The 14,966-nt window shown below is 51.4% G+C and overlaps 1 protein-coding gene across 1 annotated transcript; it reads left to right on the top strand.

The window, feature by feature from the left end:
- Nucleotides 1-776: 776 nt before the first annotated feature.
- Nucleotides 777-13,738, top strand: KRT82 (keratin 82). The gene is made up of 9 exons (XM_019724351.3): nucleotides 777-1,190; nucleotides 3,030-3,238; nucleotides 5,656-5,716; nucleotides 6,393-6,488; nucleotides 6,848-7,012; nucleotides 9,537-9,662; nucleotides 11,271-11,491; nucleotides 11,717-11,748; nucleotides 12,276-13,738. Exons 1-9 carry the CDS (start codon nucleotides 786-788, stop codon nucleotides 12,515-12,517), a joined length of 1,557 nt encoding a protein of 518 aa, XP_019579910.3. The 5' UTR covers nucleotides 777-785; the 3' UTR covers nucleotides 12,518-13,738.
- The last annotated feature ends 1,228 nt before the right edge of the window (nucleotides 13,739-14,966 follow it).

Raw genomic sequence — 14,966 nt, 5'->3', positions numbered from 1 at the left:
GTCCTGGGGGGAGCGTGCCTTGCCCTCTTCTCCTCAAGCACAAGGCGTCTCTTCTTGAGTCCCCTGAGGTCTTTCTGGACTAAAAAGCTCCTGGAGTCAAGACTCTATGTCTGGAGCCTACGACCTCAGGAGCCCTAGTGGGGCAGGGTTCACTGAGCCAGAGCCAGCACCCCACCTGGCCTGAGGAGGCACAGGGCCCAGCATGCCTAGGGAAGATTCTCCCACCCAAAAGTCTCCCCCACCCCCCTGGAAGTCCTAGGATCACCTAGGAGCCCATGGAGAGCACTTGGGCCTGGAGCATCTGAGAAGCACATAAAACAGCCTTGAGGAAACAGAGCAGCCTCACGCATATCTAACTTGGCCTCTAATCCCAGGGCAGCCAGGGAATATCATTCATGCTTCAGTTCCTATAAAATGGCGTAAAGTCCCAACTCTCCCTTTCCTTGAGGCTGAGCCACTGAATATGCCAAACATATCTGTCTGGTGATGAAACCCTTTCATAACCCCAGTAAACAAGGAAGATGGACACGTGAGACTTTTATAGTGACCACCAGCACTGACCATTGGCTCCTTCTCTCTGCCCTTTGCTACTCTAATTATCCACCTGGGTACTTAGAGCTGCCAATCTCCCAAGCTCATAATCCTGACTTAATGGTGATTGGGGGGTTGACCCAGCTCAGCCCTCCATCCCCTTACCCGATAAAAGGGTGGGAGCTGAGCTGACTTGATAGTTCTCACCTCCTATTCTCCCACCAGGGCCTGTCTGTCCGCCTCTCTCTCCTGCCATGTCGTGTGGATCCTTTCAGCAGGGCTCCAGATGTGGCAGTCGGAGCTTCAGCTCATGCTCAGCCATCCTCCCCCAGATGGTCACCCACTATGTAGTGAGCAAGGAGCCATGCCGGCCCAGGGATGGCAGGGGTCTCTGCATCCTGGGCTGCCTCGGCTCACGGAGCCTGTGCAATGTGGACTTCAGGAGTCCCCAGGTTGCGTCCAGGTGTGTCCTACCTGGTTTCAGATACCGATTGGGGGCTGCCTGTGGTCCTTCTGCCTGCATCACCCCTGTCACCATCAACGAGAGCCTACTCGTCCCCCTGGAGCTGGAGATTGACCCGACCGTGCAGAGGGTGAAGAGGGATGAGAAGGAGCAGATCAAGTGCCTCAATAACCGCTTTGCATCCTTTATTAACAAGGTAAGAGGGAGGGTCCAATGGTCCAGGACCATGGGATGCAGAGAACACCTTGTGTCTGATCCGAGGGAGCAGGAAGAGACTGACAATAGAGAAGGCTCGGTTCATCTATTGGTCTCTCCGATACTCCATGACCATTAATCCTTGAAAGCTGGTTAGATCAGGCTCGGCACAAAACATTTCTGTTTGCTGGTCTTTTTCTTTTTTTTAATATGTCCTCTCTCTCTGGATGTTATCTGATAAAATCACCAACATTGCCTGAGGTCAGACTATAAGGGGAATTTCCAAAGCAATGATGGATATTGAAAAGAACAACCTAAAAGACAGAGAACTGCCCTTCCTGACAAGGCTTTAACAATACAGCCCCTTTCTGAGTGCCTAAGCTGGAGAGACCCTTGAGTCTGGAGGCCAGAATGGGAACTGTGACCTTGGAATTTGCCATCAGCTTAGTCCTGGGATGAGGAGAAGGTGGAGCAGTTAGAGCTAAGGATAAAAGGTGGTCATGGCCAAAGTCTTATATCTGTCGAGCTCAAAGCCACAGCTCTGAAAGCCTTTGGGGAAAGGTGACCTGTTGCCTTTGGAAGGCCCTGAACTTGTTTGTCACCCTCAGCTACTTCTGGGCCTGTCCCCATACCCCAGAAAGTCTCCTGGGGTTAGAACACACGCCAAGGGGTGAGCCGATATTTCTGGTGACCCCAAGATTTAGGGCATGGAGTCCTGGGCTGGAAGTCAGGAGACCTGGACCTCGGTGTTGGCTGCACTCCTGACGGTTACCCTGAAACCCTGTGCAAACCACTCACCTCTCAGCCTCAGGAACACTGCTGCCCAGAAGGGAAGGAAGCAACGATAGCAGGAAAATTAAAGGAGGTAATACAGGCAAACATGCTCCACATAGGAACTTATTTTAGCACATGGGAACTGTTACACTTACAGGTTAATTTTGAAAGCTCACTGAGTTCTGGTTGTAAATTCATTTTCACAACGTGGGCCCTGGCTGTCAGCAACACCACACCACCCTCTGTGAGAGCTTCCTGGTGACATGGCCATTGACCGGAAGTCGGCAATGTTACTTCCTCTGTGGTTTTTTTGAGAGACAATGCACAGTATGGAAAATCCCAGGGTAAGGACTGGCGACCGCGTTCCCTTTGCCAGCAACAAGCTGGGTGACAGTGGTCAACTCACTCCACTTCTCCTAATCTCGGTTTCCAAGCCACAAAAATGGAGGAACTGGGCCAGCCGTTCTCCACATTACTGTGACGGGGCTTTTTTTGGACGTAGCCATGCAGGCTGGGGCAGAGTTGGTGAAAAGAACTTCAAGTCCTGGGACAGAGCCTATGATCTGACCTTCTCCCCAAAGTGTCCCTGGGCTGTAATTGAAAAAAGCCCGACTCCTCTCAGGTATGAGTTCTCAGGTATGAGAGGAGTTAGTATAAAGATCTGCAAAGCATTTCCCATGCACAGCCCCAAGTAGGAGCTTGAGGGAAGAAAGCAAGGCTTAAAGGGATGGGTGGCCCGGCCCAGGGTACAAGGCTGGAACGAGGCAGGCAGGGTGGGAAGGAGGACCTGTCCCAGGCCTCATGGGGCAGCACTCTTTCCATTACACTGTGCAAACCCTGAGTGGTAGGTGGGTCCTTTACGCTCCCCAAGGCAGGGGAGACACAGAGACATAACCTCAGGTGCCAGTCTATGCAGAGACCCTAATCTGTCAATTTTAGCATATTGGCAGCCGTGTGTCAGTAAAGAGAGCAGAAACTGATGTAACTGCTCCCACCACCATTTACTCTCTCCAAGCCATGGTTCCCAAGGTCCCAGCTGCCAGTGACATTTCATTCTTGGCTGCAGGTCCGGTTCCTGGAGCAGAAGAACAAGCTGCTGGAGACCAAGTGGAACTTCATGCAGCAGCAGAGGAGCTGCCAGAGCAACATGGCGCCCATCTTTGAGGCCTACATCGGCACGCTCCGGAGGCAGCTGGACTGTGAGGCCGGGGACCGGGCCAGGCTGCAGTCGGAACTCTGCAGCCTCCAGGATACACTTGAGGGCTACAAGAAAAAGTGAGTGTGCTCCACCTTCACCCTGCCAGGGGGCCCAGGGTAAGCTACAATCTGGCCCCCAGCATCCCCACCTGTAAAAAGTTTTAGGGAAGCCCGAAACGATGTCATTAGGTGGTAGAACAACGAGGCGGGGTAATATAGGCAGAGCATCTAGGATACTGCCCGTGTGTCACAAAGCAAAGCTCTGAAAGTGCGTGTATGCGTATGTCTTCCTTTCCCTTCCCACCGCCCGGCCTAAGGAAGGCCCTCACCCTTCCTCTCAATGTAAAACGAAATCTTTTCTCCTGTCATTTCCGCATTCCAGGGCTCTGCTCCAAACCACCTGTTCTGCCCTATGTTCCACCAATCCCTTTGCATTTTCTGAATCACTTTTTATTCCCCAAACCCTCTTCCCTCTAAGTTTTTGCTCCCCCCGGTTCCTTCTTCTAATAAGCCCCCTCTCGGCATCTCTTCAAATCACATCCAGGCTAATATATCCCACATTTTCTCTTACCCCCTGACTCTGGCTTCTCCAATCCTCCATTCACAGCTGGAAATCATCACCCCGTCTCTCTGACAGGTTCTCTGTCTCCCTTCCCATTCCTTTGTGGTGAAGGTTCTGTAACCTGCTAGACTTGCAGCTCAGACTTGACGCACAGAAGGTGGTTGACAAGCATATGATAATGACAAGCTTAAAGGCTTGTAGATCCAGTGCTTACAAGAATCGAAGGCCCAGATAAATTGCCTCATGGTCTTAGGTGGGCCTCTCCCAGCCCAGGGTCCCAAAGGAGAGCATGTTGGTAGGAGAGGGTTGAGAGAGACACAATTCCATTGACAATAAACAGTGTGACTATGCCAAGAGTGATGGTTCATAAGGGACATGGGTCAGCAGAGTGGAGCCACATGGGAAACACTCATGGTGATTATGCCAACCACAAGCCTACTCATGGCTGATGGAAAGGGCTGGCTCCTTCCCTCAAGATGCCCCAGTCCAATAAGCATAGGCCTCTGTGCACACACACCAACAGCTACAAGGTGGCACAGGGCAGAAGGGGAGAGGAATTCCAAGAGAGTGAGAGTGCAAAAGGGACCAACGAAGGCTTCCTGGGAGAGGTGCCATTTACTCCGGGTCTTAAAGGATATGTTTCATTCTGGTTGCTTCTTGTAAAAGAGGAGTCCAGAGTAGACCCTGGAAAAGGAGAAGAGACAGGAACAGGTGACAAGAAAGGGCCAGAGTGTGCCAAGTAAGAGGGGACGACTCAAACAGACAGTGACAGGTGAGATGTGACAAGGGCATGGGCTGCGTGAAGGCCAGCTCTCAGCAGGAGCAATGCCTTTTCGAGGGGTAAGACACAAGATAGCCAGGAGACATGGCTTGCAGCTCAGGGTGAGGACTTTGGACTTTGAAAGAGGGACAATAGGAGAAGGATGTGATTGGGTGGTAGTTTAACAAGAACAGCCAACACTTCCACAGTCCATATCCTATGCCAGGCCTAGGGAGCTTTGCAGATATTAACTTATGTGATGTGTTAACTCCTAACAGCCCCACGAGGCAGGACCAGTGTTATCTTCACCCTGCAGATGATGACACTGGGACACAGAAAGACCAAGTCACTTACTCAAAGTCATACGACTAGCATATGTCGAGCCAGGATTCAAACCTAGGCTGTAGGCTCCAGCGTCCAGTGTCCGTGCAGCGGCCGAGTTCTGCTGGAAGAAGGAAGGATGGGCATCAGGAAGCCCAGTGAAGCTTTTAATGGATTGATGTTGCTCTTCAAACTGAGTCATTCTGGACAGACAAACACCGTGGCCTGAGTCTGTTGCCTTGGCGGGGGAGGGGGCGGTGTGCAGGCAGTGAGTGGGCGAGGAGCTCCCTTGGAGCCTAGAGGAAATAGCTGGGCTGTGTCTATGGGTCTGGTAAAGTGGGTAATTGCTACCTCTGTAACTGAACTGCAGGTGGGGGCCCGGCTCAGGTCTCTCCTGGTAAGGAGGGCACAGGGTCAGCTGGGATTTTGGTGACCGCAGCCAACTCTCAGAACAACTCAGCTGTGCCAGCAAAAGGCAGCCAGCGTTTTGCCACCTTCCCAGAGGAAACAACCAGATGAAGTGAGCTTCCTTAGCAGCAGGACAGAATGGAGGACACCTTAAGCAGGACTTCCCAGAGGATGACCCATCACAGGAACAGGCTGGCAGAGATTGGGAGGGGGGTAAACTGGCAAAGTGACCAATGAGCGGCTACGATAATAATCATCTGTCCCGAATGGCTGGAGGAGTTAGAGGTGTCCAGAGACAGAGGATACACCTGGTGACTCCTTAGGGCATTCAGTCAGTGAGAGGCAGATTGGCACCCCCAAAGCCCCCTCCCTCAGGCCTGAAACCAAGACCCCTTCTAAGCCCCACAAGCTGATTGAAACATTTTTTCCTGCCCATTCCACCAGATATGAAGAAGAGCTGTCCCTGAGGTCCTGTGCAGAGAATGAGTTTGTTACCTTGAAGAAGGTAAGGGAAGATGGCACCGGGAGGGAGGAAGCACCCTGAGTTGGCCCAGCTGGCCTCGGGACACACAGCCCTGGCACTATGTCCAAACATGTCTGCAGCCCACCCACCTGCAAAAGCGCCTCTCACCCCTCAGATCCTGGTGACCCTGGGAAAGAGGAGGGCCAGTGTCCCACACCATGTGCTAAAGGGGAGTGATTGACCTTGCCTCCACCTCCCTGCTCACGTGGCCAAAGCGAGTTAGGAATGTGTTTACACCTGCCCAAGAAGCTGGAGATGTGGCTAATGCCCAAACAAAAACAAAACAAAAACTCTGACTCAAACCCCAGAAGATGAAAACCATTGCCATGATTCCTCAGACAGATAGCTAAGTATTTCCTGGCCCAAGGCTCACACAGTGAGCTCTGAGAAACTTCATTTAAGGCTCCTTTAAACCCCGCTCCCTTCAGATCCTTTCCCAAGAGGGTGACAGGCCCAGGTGTGGGATCTGGGGCTGGAGACCCCTCCCTCCATCCTTGGCTTTGTGACCCCTTCACTTTCACATGGGCTTAAATGAGGAGAAGTGGGTCCCACACCTGCCACCTGCCACCAGCTTGCTGGGAGTGGCCCAGCTGGCAGAGGGGTGGCCCTCCCATGCTCCCCCAGCCCCAGGTTATGGCTGTCACTGCTGTGATTGCAGGATGTGGACACGGCCTTCCTGATGAAGGCTGACCTGGAGACCAACATGGAGGCTCTGGTCCAGGAGATCAACTTCCTGAAAGGCCTGTATGAGGAGGTAGCTGCAGCCGCACTGTCCAGAGGTGGTAGACCCGGGGCCAGTTCTGTGAGGGCGATAGGGTGGGAAAGCTCCAGCGTAGTGGGTACATTTCAGGGCAAGCAGACTGAAAAGTGAGCATGTGAAGAAATCAGCGTGGGACTGCTGGTTCTCAGGCAGTGAAAGCCCCCAGAAGTTGGATCACCCAGACCTTGGCTCTTGGGTCTCTGTGTAACTAGAGGGTGGGGGACAGAATGCAGGTTGGTGATGGAAGGCCCGGGACAGCTATGCCAAGTCCTGTGTAAAGCTGCTATGGAAGGTCCGAGCAGTTTCTCCCCCTTTATCTTCAAAGAGCTCACCTGTCCTCACCCCTCCCCTAGGAGATTTGCCTTCTCCAGTCTCAGATCTCAGAGACCTCCGTAGTTGTGAAGATGGACAACAGCCGTGCACTGGATGTGGACGGCATCATTGCTGAGATCAAGGCCCAGTACGATGACATCGTCAGCCATAGCAAAGCTGAAGCAGAAGCCTGGTACCAGTGCCGGGTGAGAGCCGGGTGGGGAATGGAGTCCCCAGACTACTCTCCCCCAGAAAGTGGGTGAGGAGATAATGAGAGAGTCATGCCAGGCCCCAGGCCAGGTGCCTATGGAGCATGTGGGACCTCACAGACAGCTCAGGCCGGTCATCAGGATGCCAGGGTGCTCCTGCTTTATTCACCCACAGACCACCTGGAAGTGAATTCAGGGAATTCAAGGAATACTAATTGGCAACGATGGCAAACAGGGCTCTGGGCTTCAGGGCTTCGGAGGAGACTAATGGCATGGAGTGGTTACCAATGGTGGAGCAAAAAGGATGACTAAGGGGCCCCAGACTTATGTCATTAGGGGCTTGCTGGGAGGGCAGTTGGTGTCCCCAAGGGCAATTTGGTTTAACAAAGAGTATCATCTCAGTCTCAACTGCCCTATCTGTGAAAGGCACCATGCATCCACTCACTCACTCACTCATTCATTCATTCATTCAACTGTTTCTTGAGCAGCCATCACGTGCCAAGCACTGTTCTAGATGCTGAATTCCAGCAAGGAACAGAGCAGACAGTAATCCCTGCCTTTGTGTCACTTTCATTCTAGAGGCAGGGGCAAGGGAGGGACAGACAACAAGCCAGACAAATAAGTACATGCATGTTAGATGGTGAGGCATGTTATGGAGAAAATAAATCAGGGTAACGCATAGGGAGTCTTGTGGGAATAGAGTTGTAAACAGGGTGTCCAGGGAAGGATGGCCTTACTGAGGTGCGTGGCACCACGAGGATACTAAGAGTCAAATCGTCCCTGTGCTCAAGGAGATTATAGTCTGCTGGGAGAGAAACGTGTAACCAATCAAACATAAACTCAAGGCAGCACGAAGTGACTGCTAAGGTAGAGCATCAGGCCAAGGGAGTGTGATGATGGAAGGAAGAAACGTGTCAGGGAAGACAGAGGCATTGGCATTCGATCTGGAGCTCAAAGGCCAAGTCTGATTTCAATAAGCAGAGCATGGGGTGGGGAGGCAGGGGGAGTGTGTGTTGGCTGAGGGGAGGCAGAGGCCAAGATGCAGAAACATGGACGTGAGTTCCTGCTGTGAAGCACCATGAAGGAGATGGTGCTGGAGGGGAGGGGTAGCATGGGGCCAGATCGCAGCAGATCTGCAGAGCTGAGCTGAGGACTTTGGACACTTTTCTGAAAGCAATAGGTATCACTGCCCAGGGATCGGGGGTGATCAAAGGTATCAAACCTTGGCCTGGAGTCAGTTCCCAGTGACTCAGTCTGTGGCCCATCTACAACAGGTTTCACCACAGCTGGCCCCCCTCCACTTGCTCCCCTGTGCCACCCATCTGTCAGGTGGACTCAAGGAAAACAACATCCATTACCCATCCTCTTCAATCAGAACCAGAAAGACAACTCTATTATTGAAGGATTGTATCTAGCTGTGAGAATCAGAAATTTACAACAATAAATAGTTAAATTCAGCTTTCACGTTTTTCTCAAATAACTTGAAGCACAGAAATAGACAACCCACGGATGACATGGGAGTTCTATGTCACCATCAGAGACAGAGGCTCCTTTTAGCTTTTTATTTGGCCCTCCTTGGTACTGCTTTAATCCTCAAGGTTGCCTCATACCCCAAGATGGCTGCCCTAACACCAATCTCACATGCTCCTTCCAGGCCAGAAGAACAGGGGGTAAAAGAAACATGCCAACTGAGTCATTCCCCACCTCAAGGAGCTTTCCTGGAAACCCTATCCAGCAAGAGCCATAGGTCTCATTGATGAGAAGGCTGAGCAATATTCTCTTACCTGGGTTCATTGCCACTCCCCAAAAAAAGCAGAGTTCTGTTTGAAGAAAAGGAGAGTGGATATTGATTAGGCCACTACAGGCTTTCACACAATAACCAAAGAGGCATTTGTGCTATATCTTGTTTTGCAGTTTCTATGCAAAACGTTCCCATCCATTATAGGCAGAAAACTTAAGTTGGCTAGTTTTCAAAAAATCTGTATGTCATCTATAACACACTATTCAGAGATTGATTTCAGAGTTGGAAGGTTAAAAAAGAAAGTGTTAAGCCAAGATAGGAGGTAACATTGCATTTTGCTTTCGTTGTTTTGGAGGAGATATACAAACATACTCAGCCTGGGGGCAGACATGGTCTGTTCACAGGCCTTGGTCTGTCCATCATCCCAGGCTGAGCACGGAAAATCCTTCTGAGGCCCAAGGATATCTAAAGGAGAGGGAACCCTCAGGCTCTGGGGGAGAGAGAAAAGGAGAAGACACAGAACAGCTAAAACAGAGAGGGGAGCTGGGAGCTTGGAAGAAAATGTAATAAACTGACCATTCAGAATTGGGGCGTGAGAAAGGACTAAGGAGCATCACAGAAAAGGACAACAAAATTGACCAGAAATGGGAAGAGGATGGTGAGCAGAACAACTGTAAAACTCCAGAGAGCACCTGAGCCAGGAAGTCACAGGAAGAGAGACTTGGGACAGTGAGGTGCCACGGCCGGGGCACTGGGGTTCTGACCTCTAGGTCCCCACAGTATAAAGAACTGCAGTTGAAGGCTGGGAACCACGGTGACGACCTCGGCAACTACAAGAATGAGATCCTAGAAATGAACAAGCTGATCCAGGAGCTGCAGCAAGACATTGAAAACGTCAAAGCCCAGGTGAGGCCAGAAAGACCTTGTTCTGAGTACCCATCCCGGGCTGACCCACTGCCTGGTGGTGCGGGGCGGGTCCACCCTCCCTGAAAGTGCGGTAGATGAGGGAATAAACTTGTGCTGCCTCGACTAAGAGGGCATAAGACCTTTCTACAAAAGAGCTGACCAACAGCAGGAGGACCAACCTCAGGGAATGGTAAGGTTCCCAACAGAGGCCAGGCGACCTATTGTCAAAGATGAAATAACAAGAGTTCTTCAGTAGATGGGAGCATGGAAAACAAAAGATGGTCTCCATGGTCCCTTCCAACCCAAAGACTATAATTCTATGATTCTGAAATTCAAGGTGACTCTGCAGAGTTCATAAAATCAGACCTATCCTAGTCTCCCATGCTAGGGAAGACCAGACACTTAAAATCAATTAGCCCAAAAGAAATTGCTCAGCGGATCTAAGAGAAATGCTCAGATCTCCTTAAGATGTTATAGACAGGAGAACTGCTCCCAGTCCCCAGAGGAACCAGATGTCACAATCCTAGGATGAAACCTACAGCAGATTTGAGTCTGTCATATAAACAAGATTGTAGGACAAGCTCACTCTTCACCCTGTGTTTCTCCTTTACGCTGTACTCTGACACTATGTCACACTCACCACCCTTCTGACACCAGATGTGTGGGTTTTTTCCCACACCAAGTAATTCTGCCCCACCAGCTTGGTGTCATACAATTTAACTCAATTCTGATACTATCTGCCTAGAGATAGTGTCAGATCCCACAGGCTAAGGGCTGTTTTACGAGTCCCACAAGACTGCCCCGCTTCAGACGCCAATCAAAACTCCAAACTGCCACCTGAGCTTCTGACCGATCTGCTGTAAGTTGGAACCCTGCTCCTCGGGCTCGATTAATTTACTAGAGCGGCTCACAGAACTCAGAAAAGCAGTTTCCTTACTACTTACCAGTGTGTTATAAAATGATATGATAAAGGATACAGATGGACATCCAGATGAAACAAAGGTGTAGGGCGAGGTGTGTGGGAAGGGGTGCTGACTTCCATGCCTTCTGGGCACCACTCCTTCAGCATCTCCGCATGTTCACCAACCGGGAAGCTGTCTGAACCCCATCCTATCAGGATTTTTACTGTTGGGAGGCTTCCTCACATAGGCGTGATCGATCACCATCTCCATTTCCAGCTCCTCTCCCCTCTCTGGAGGATTGGGGGCTGGGGCTGAAAATCTCAAGCCTCTAATCATGGCTTGCTCTTTCTGGTGACCAGCCCTCTTCCAGGTGTCATCCAAAGCTCACCCGGGGTCACCTCCTTAGAACAAAAGATAATGCTATCACCAAGGAAATTTCAAGGAATTTAGGAAATGTGTGGCAGGAAGTGGGGTCAAAGACCAAATATTGGAGCAGAAGATGCTCCTAGTACTTTTATTACGTAGGAAATTACAAGAGTTTTAAGAGTTTTGTGCCAGGAACCGGGGGCAGATACACACACACACACACACACACACACACACACACACACACTTTTCTGTTATCTCACAATGAGCATGTTCTCTCTATTCTTCTGACAGTCAACCTAGGGCTCCCCAATAATGCTTTCTGTGCCCCCTCCCCCAGCGCTGCAAACTGGAGACCGCAGTGACCCAGGCTGAGCAGCAGGGCGAGGCGGCCGTCAGCGATGCCCGCTGCAAGCTGGCCGAGCTGGAGGCCGCCCTGCAGAAGGCCAAGCAGGACATGGCCTGCCTGCTCAAGGAGTACCAGGAGGTGATGAACTCCAAGCTGGGCCTGGACATTGAGATCGCCACTTATCGCAAACTGCTGGAGGGCGAGGAGCAGAGGTTAGTCAAGGATGGGCCCCAGGTATGCATACTCTCCTGCCCTCTGGTTGCTGCTTCTGCTATTGCCCATCCCACAGTCATGGAAAATCCAGAACAGCACACAGCCACGGGCCCCCCTCGTGAACATGGTCTGTGGTGCAGGCAGGAGAAGGGGGTGCCACGCGCCGATTGAACTTGTCCTCATTGATGCCGTTACCTCCTGTCTTCTTTTTCCTCTCACCCCAGGCTCTGTGAAGGCGTGGGGCCCGTGAATATCTGTGAGTACATGCATAGTCCCCAAGGGCTCTGGGGTCGTGGGGGCTGATCAACCCAACATAGACACAGCACCCCTGCCCAGACCACGGCATGCCTACCACCCCAGAGGGGTTCTGTATGCCAGGCGCTTCTGGCGGGAGGGAGAAGCTGTCCTGTAGCACTACCCACGTCTTCGGGAGTCAGAATGAGGGACAGTGATGCAGCACAGTCCCAGTGCTTCAGGGCCCAGGAGCTGCAAGGAACCATACTGACCAGGGAAGGCCTTTCTGGAAAAAGAGGATTTGAAGCAGGCTCAGACAAGCAGAAACTGAGAAAGGGCCAAGGCACTGGGAAAAGAGGAGAGGCACGTGGGGAACCTGTAAGCACTTTATGGCTGGTGTGGGAGACGCACAAGTTGGTAATTGGGACGGGGGAGTCCTTAGAGGTAAGTGGCAATAGGTGGGGGGCAGGGCCTGGCTGAGACAGTTAAGGGCAACGCCCTTGGATCCACACAGTGCAGGGCCCTGAGCATCCCTTCCTGTTCCCACAGCCGTGAGCAGCTCAAAAGGTGCTGTCTTGTGTGAGCCATGTGTGGTCAGCACGCCCATGCTGAGGACCGACTGTCCAGGGGGCACCAGTGTTTTCAAGAGCAGTGGGGTCTGCAGCTTTGTGGGCACTGGTGAACTCTACGTCCCCTGCGGGCCCCAGGGGCTCCTGGGCTGCGGGAGCAGGCAGAGCTCCGGCATGAAGCGACGGGCTGGGAGCATCTCCTCCTCCTGCCATAAGTGTTAGCACCACCCCAGGGGCTGGAAACCCAGGGCACAGGGCACCATTTTCCAGCCTGGATGTTGCCCGTGACTACTGGGGCGGAAGACAAGGAGATTCCAAAACCCCACGTTCCTGTTTGACCGCAGGTTTCCCTTGGGTTTTCACTGGGAGCCGTCCCTTGGGTTCATTCATATCATCCAGAGTCATTTTTCACTTAGCTATGTGCAGAGGGGGTCGGGGGATAGGGGTAGGATGCAAAGAAAGAGAATGCATTGCCCATGTTCCCTAGACGGCTGACGGTCAGGCCCTCGTGTGGCCAAGAAAATGGCGACAGCCACCAACCACTTTTCTTCCAGATAAAATCCAAAAGGGCACATCACAGTTGTGCTTTGTGGATTATCTCATAGAAGTTTCCCCACAAAGCCAGCACCCCCTGAGCCCTGGGCATCCCCCACGTCCCTTACCTCCGATTCTCATGCACCGAAGTGAACTTCTTTTAACACCCACCTAAAACATGCACTATTGCAAATATCAAAAGGAGACATTCCAAAATCCCATTCTGAATTCTGAAGCCACGGGCCAGGAATTCACGATCACTCAGAACCTGTTCATAGTCCTCTCAGCACACAGAAGCAACACGTGGCCTTCAGGCAGTAGATTTACCTGCTCAGATGTGTGGAACTCACACTATGAAGGTACATCTTTTTCCTGAGCTCACATTGGTCGCTGATGATGGGAACATGCCTAGAACAAAGGCAAGGGGACATGGAATTACTGGATAGAGGGACAATCAAGAGCTGACATCATCTGCTCAATGGAATCAAGCCCCACCCCCACCTTCCGTACATAGCCACCCGGTTCCTACTCCCTCTCCCTTTATTTCCTCTTGCTTTGGGTCTGATCTGAATGTGTTTTAATGGTTACAGTGATGTGGGGCTGCCCCAGCAGACTCGAATGCTCTGGTTCAGGGGCTTCAAGGGAGGAGGAGATGCCAGGCCCGTCCCATCCTTCTAGAGGCCCCACCCCTAGTGCTGCATCCACAGAAGCCCCGCCCACCCAGGAATCCAGTCTCTGCCAAGAGCCTGTGCGCTTGCCTATTCCCAATAAACCAATTGGTCACAGGCTACAGGAATCAGGATTATTCAACCTGCTCTGTGGGGTACAAGAGGAGGAACCTCCTCTGAGGGGGAACATATGAGCAGCCTTTCGGGTCTGGAGACGGGAGGGCTTGGGAGAGGAAATTAATGTTATTATGCAAACGGAAAAACTACATATGAATGCTTTGCAAGTGGTCTGTGGAATAAATGTGGATCCATACAAACTGCACTTAAAAACTGCACATCACGCCTTAAAGTTCATGGGACCGCGTATCATGTATGTCAATACCCAGCATCCTCCAAGCCCTGGGCTCTGCCTCCCCATCCTGGACCAGTCTGGGTGTGCAGGACACCCAGGCAGAGGAAAGCCATGAAGATGGTGCAGCCCAGCCAGGGAGGAGAACCCTCTAACCTCTACTCCTTTTTAAGAAGCGCCAAGATCTGGAAATGAGACTTAGTAGCAACAGTTCCATCCTTTGTGGGGCCCCAATACCCTCCCTGTTGCCTCACTGATTCCCCAAAACAACTCCCCCTAGTGGCTCCCCTGTCTTGAACATTGAGGTGCAGCCCCCCGACTCCCACAGCTCCACATAAGCACCTATTGTGCACCAAGCCTGGCGTGAGAAGCTGGTGACACAGAGGAGACTGAGGTACCCTCTGAACCCTGGAGAGCCTCTCAGCCTCACAGAAGAGTCATTAATGAGAGCCAGGCAGTATGGGGGCAGTGAGAAAAGGTGACTCATGGTTATGCCTGGCAAGGGGCTTAGAGAAAGATTCACAAAGACTGTAAGGACAGTCTTAACAGAAGTCTAGGGTTACATATCCAAGGGCAGCAAATTCAGAAGAACCTATCCATTCACTTCATTCACTCAAAATATATTTATCAAGCACCTGCTAGGGGTCAGGCCACCCAGTGGCTGGTGACACACTGGTGAACAAGACAGCCCCAGTCAGGGCCAACTTACCCAGTAGGTACAGTAGACACAGTACCTAGGACCCATTGTAGGGTCTGTAAACTGACACGGCCACTTTGGAAAACAGTCTGCAGTTCATCAAATGTTAAATACAGAGTAACCTATGACCCAGCAATTCCACTCCTAGGTATATACCCAAGAGAAAGGAAAACATATGTCCACACAAAAACTTGTACATGGATATTCATAGCAGCACTATTTACAACATCCAAAAGGTAGAAACAACACAAATGCCCATCAACAGATAAATGGGTAATTAAAATGCGGTATATCCATACAATGGAATACTATTCAGTCATAAAAAGAATGAAGTACCGATATATGCTATGACATGGATGAGCCTTGAAAACGTTATAGTAGGTAGAAGCCAGACACAAAGACAACATGGTGTATGATTCCCTT

This window comes from Rhinolophus sinicus, chromosome 1 (assembly GCF_057876585.1).
Source record: "Rhinolophus sinicus isolate RSI-liver-muscle chromosome 1, RSI-T2T, whole genome shotgun sequence".
Taxonomy (NCBI): domain Eukaryota; kingdom Metazoa; phylum Chordata; class Mammalia; order Chiroptera; family Rhinolophidae; genus Rhinolophus; species Rhinolophus sinicus.
The sequence above is the reverse complement of the archived record's forward strand: the minus strand, read 5'-3'. Positions and strand labels throughout refer to the sequence as shown.